Genomic DNA, 5,053 nt, shown 5'->3' with positions numbered 1-5,053 from the left:
TGCTTCTGGCGTCTATACTTTATTATGTTGTAGAAGTTCTCTCTCTTAATTGAAACCTACATTTTGGTTTGACTATGAATAGGGTCTTCATGATTTGTCGTCTAAAGTATTACTATTATAAGTGAGCTTTAATGTCTGCCGATATCTTCTGTACTTGTTGAAATGATCATGTGCTGGTTGTTATTTATTCTGTAGTTAACATGTTGTTTCTTATTCTAGGTCTTAAGTTTTACTTGTGAAGCCTGCAAAAATGTTATATTTAATGTACCTTCCAAACTTGAGGCAGACAAAGTGATGGGCAGAGGTAAGAAAAAAAAATATATATGTATTAATTTTATCTAGGCTGGAAAAAGGCCGTGACAGTTTTGCTTTTTCGGAATCAACCTGAATCTACATAAGGCAATGCAGATCAAAATCGATTTAAAAATGTAATTCTGTTCTTTATAATTCCATTGCATTCTGAAGTTGATTCTAGTGGAAATATCATATAGTCCATATTTCTGTAGTCCTTTATGTTTTAACAGTTTAAAACTTACTAAAAGCATCTTATACAAAATACTTTTATTATTTTAATATTAAGCATTAGACAAAAATAGTTTAAGGGACTGAGAGGATCAGAGTAGTATTGACGTGATAGATGGTGCATTGGACAACAGAAGTTGAGCTGTCCCATCCAAACTGAACTAATTAGCCTGTTTTACACTGAAAATCTAGGGAACCTAAAAACATAGAATAGATGGAGAATCTGTGACTCAGTGAGCTTATCCTATGGAAACAGAGAAAACTAGAGAAAAGAGTAATTGTTGTTAATACTCTTTTTTGAGGATAGTTTATCTGAAAGATTCCAAATTTATATTTTCAACCAAGTGTTCCATTTCTGTTAAAGGGCTAATTTAATCTTATTATGCAAATACTTCTTTAGGGAGAAAGCAGAGAGATTGGTCAACAGTGTTCATATACAAGAATAGACTACAAATTAACATTCTAACAAAAATTGGAAAATATAGGAAATCATCTATAAAAAGGCACCTAAACAGCAAAAGGTTGACTTGGTTTTGGCTAAATGTTTCCCCCTGTGATAGACAAACATGAAAATGAAAACATTCTACATAAAGGATATATGCTTACTACTTAAATGGGTATACTCACTACTTATTTACTGACATGATTGGGTTCCAAAGATCATTATGTGAAAATGAGGATGACTGTATTAGATCACAAAATAGAAGATGACTATGTCACTGTGTGACTCAAAACTGCTAAATGAAATTGTCACATAACTGCCAAACCACTGAAGGTCAAGGTGACATGTAACCTTAAACCATCACAGCTGGCTTTACTACTCTTTCCTTGTAGTGAGACATTTCTACTACCAGATGTATGTCATTAAAGCATCACATAGTTAGAGGGTATCTTTTTTTACTGTTACCATGAATGCAAAATATTAGATAATGAGTTAGTAAGTGAGAGTAGGTGTATTAATGTTTCCATGTGTTTTCTGTTCATGCATATCAATTGGAAATTGTCATGGAAAATAGGTACATTTCAATACCTATCTATTATTATTTTCTACTAGAAGGCACAATTCTTGGAGCCAGAGACCAGATGACTAAGGGTCCTTTGGGGATCTTTTACCCCAGGGTAAAACGTAGACCCTTGGAATATAGCATACAGAAAAATACCAGTGAGTCTTTGAAGACAGATTTCTTCACTTGATTGTTTTGATTAACTCACACTCTCCATTCCTTTTTGGATTGATGAATATAATTGAAAAGATTCTGGTTGAGTGATGTTTTTGTTATGTGTCGTCAAATTGACTATGACTTATAGTGACCCTGTGAGCAATAGTTCTGAACCCTGCTCTACCCTGAGCCAGTCTCACCATCTCTGACACGCCTGCCCTCATTGTCACAGTCACTGTGTCAGTCCATCTCTCCATGGCTTTCCTCTCCTGCACTGACTCTCTATCCTTCCAAGCACAATGTCCTTTTCTCAGGACTGGCCCTCCTGGCAGCATGCCCAAATTAAGACAGATGAGGAAGAAGGATTGGCCACTCAATTCTGAAATGACAGACCTTGGAAAATTGTGTGAACAATAGGGCTGAATGATAGGTGCCTTTTAATAGAATCAGTGTTTATTGTTAAAGGAAACTTTCTGTTTATTCTGGTTGGGAGTGGTGTAAGAGCTTTTCTTTGTCATTTGAATAATACCTACACCTCCTTTAAAAAAAAATTCATAGCAGATGACACAACCCTGCTTGCTGAAACTGAGGAGGACCTCATGCACTTGCTGCAAAGGGTCAAGGACTGCAGCCTTCAGTATGGACTGAGGCTCAATGTCAAGAAGACAAAGATTCTCGCCACTGGACCAATTGGCAGCGTCAGGATGGATGACGAAGAGATTGAGAGTGTTTACAGCTTCAGTTTGCTCGGCTCCACAGTCAACACTCTTGGCACCAGCAGTCAGGAAATCAAAAAGCGTATCGCGATGGGAAAGTCTGCTGTTAGGAACCTCTCAAAGGTACTCAGGAGCAACAGTGTCTCTCTGGAGACTAAGATGCGCCTGATACAGGCCATGGTCTTTGCAATCGCTTGCTATGCATCAGAGAGTTGGACAATGACTAGGGAGGACAGAAGGAGAGTGGATGCTTTTGAGCTGTGGTGCTGGAGAAGGGTACTGAATGTACCATGGACTGCCAGGAAAACAAACAGATTCATCTTGGAGAGGATTAAACCAAGCTACTCCTTGGAGGCAAGGATTCTGGGGCTTCGTCTGACATACTTTGGGCATGTTGCCAGGAGGGACGGGTCCTTGGAGAGGGACATCATGCTTGGGAGGGTGGAGGGACAGAGCAGGAGGGGAAGACCCTCTATGAGATGGATCGATTCAGTGACTGGGGTAATCGGGATGGGTGTGTCAGAGGCAGTGCGGTTGGCGCAGGATAGAGCAGGGTTTAGGGCTGTTGTGCATAGGGTCGCTATGAGTCGGAAACGACTCCACGGCACATAACAACAACAACAACAACAATTGGAAATATCTAAAAGTTTAGAACATCTTATTTAAAAATAGTATAAAATAAAGAATTACTATTTTTAACCAGAAGATTTGTTTTATATATTGGCACAGGATAGAGCAGGGTTTAGGGCTGTTGTACATAGGATCTCTATGAGTCGCAAGCAACTCGATGGCACATAACAACAACAACAACAGGTTAGATATTTGGCAAATGCAAATTAAGCTTATTACATTGCACTTTATGCTTTTAAGGAAGATTGTGTAAATTAGTATAACAGATTGTGTGTGCGTGCCTTACAACTCTGTAATTTTCACTTGCAGTTAATTTGATGGAGTGTCTCAAGTCTGCAGATGTCATCCAGTCAAGCGACCCTGATTTCAGAGTTTTGGGTGATGGGTCAGTATTTACCGCCAGAGCTGTTGTGTTTTCTGATGAGAAAAGATCTTTCACCATATTACTTTCTGACACCAAGAAACAGACACAGAAAGATATTATCGTGCTCCTGGAACATCAGAAGAAGGTATTCAAAGTACAATCATGTTTTTATATTTTCAAGCAGGGTTTCTTTCTACTTAATCTTTTATTAACAATTGCAAAGGGAAGGGGGCGAAGATAAACAGGATCGTTTTCCCCTCTTTATCCTCTACCCCTTTCTTTCTTTTTCTTGCTTTATTTAATCACTAATTAGACACTAGTTTTAGACTTGATTGTGTTACATATAAATGAGGTCCCTTTTGTGAAGACTTCGCTCACCAGCCGGACTCATGACTTTTTGTTCCAGTTACACTTTGCTTACCCTTTTTTTCCACAGCATTTACATTTTTCTTCTTGGTGCAAGCCATTCAACTCTAGTTGCCTGATGGCATAGATTGATCTTGTGTTTATATAGCCATAGATGTGTAGCTCAGGCCTGACCCCTAGTCAGTAACTGTGTGTTGATTTAAAGATAAGAGTAATAGTCATGGGATTGTATAATTTGATGGGGAGGAGGGTTGAGGGAAACTGAAAGACTGATTCTGAAAACAGTGTATTTGAGTTTTGTAAATAAACTAGTGTAAAATTAAACAAACAAAAAAAGAAAGTAATAGTCTCCAGAGAATAGAAAGCTGATTAAAGTGCTACATTGGTTATGCTGTTAAAATAGGCTGTGAATACTGGGAAACACATTAATAAGAGTATGAATAATATTGGACTCACTATCAATCAGAGGGTTATCGACTAACTTACAGATTCCCCATCCAAAGGAGCTTGAAAGTTATAAAAAAATGATAACACCTTTAGACTTGGCAGAAAGTTCAATATAACTCTTTGCAAGGGTGATTATTTGTATAAGATGTGACTAATGCAGCTGAAATAGAACTTTTTAAATTATATTTAGTAATAACAAATTTAAATTTAAATGTCTGAGTATGGCTAGTGTCTACCATATTGGGTTGTGCAAATAGAGCAGTTAGCCAATGAAGGACATATACTTTTTCTACTGGTTTGTTTGGGATTGTTATGCTTTAGCAGAAAAAAGAAAGATGCTGGAAGCAGAAACATGAAATGTGGTATGTGTACATGGTTATACAAACTATTCATTTTCTGTCTCTACTGAAGCCAAAGTAAGAAAATCCAAGACTATTATCAATAATTCTCTTAACTGATAATGTGGCAAGTGTTAGAAAGGTGTAAAAAAGGGAATTCCATAATTTCTGAAACCCTTAAAATTGTAATACATTCTCGGAGTGGTAAGGGTATGGTCTTTCCACTGTTAGACAGTAAAGTAGATGGTGATGCTTTAGTTTGATGATTTATTTTCTAATTTCTCTAGGTACTGAGGAAGAGGCACATTAAAGAGACTGTCCTCAGGAGATCCAAAAGGCGATGGGCCCCTATTCCTTGTTCCATGCAGGAGAATTCCTTGGGCCCGTTCCCATTGTTTCTTCAGCAAGTAAGTTTTATATTTCTTCTGATTGGGAGTAACTTTTTTTGTTTGTTTGTTTTTGAAAGGTTTAATATGCATTAATTTTGCTAGACTTATAATGAAACTTTTT

At 37.4% G+C, this 5,053-nt stretch overlaps 1 protein-coding gene across 1 annotated transcript in view; it reads left to right on the top strand.

The window, feature by feature from the left end:
* DSC3 (desmocollin 3) overlaps window positions 1–5,053 on the top strand; it is a 60,795-nt gene that overhangs the window by 11,147 nt on the left and 44,595 nt on the right. Inside the window, exons 2-4 of the mRNA XM_006899563.1 lie at window positions 220–304; window positions 3,338–3,537; window positions 4,831–4,950. Of these exons, the coding sequence (XP_006899625.1) occupies window positions 220–304; window positions 3,338–3,537; window positions 4,831–4,950 (405 nt within the window). The remainder of the gene's footprint in view (window positions 1–219; window positions 305–3,337; window positions 3,538–4,830; window positions 4,951–5,053) is intronic.

Source organism: Elephantulus edwardii, unplaced genomic scaffold, assembly GCF_000299155.1.
Source record: "Elephantulus edwardii isolate Elephantulus edwardi_28Jun2011 unplaced genomic scaffold, EleEdw1.0 scaffold00261, whole genome shotgun sequence".
NCBI classification, from domain to species: Eukaryota; Metazoa; Chordata; class Mammalia; order Macroscelidea; family Macroscelididae; genus Elephantulus; species Elephantulus edwardii.
The sequence above is the reverse complement of the archived record's forward strand: the minus strand, read 5'-3'. Positions and strand labels throughout refer to the sequence as shown.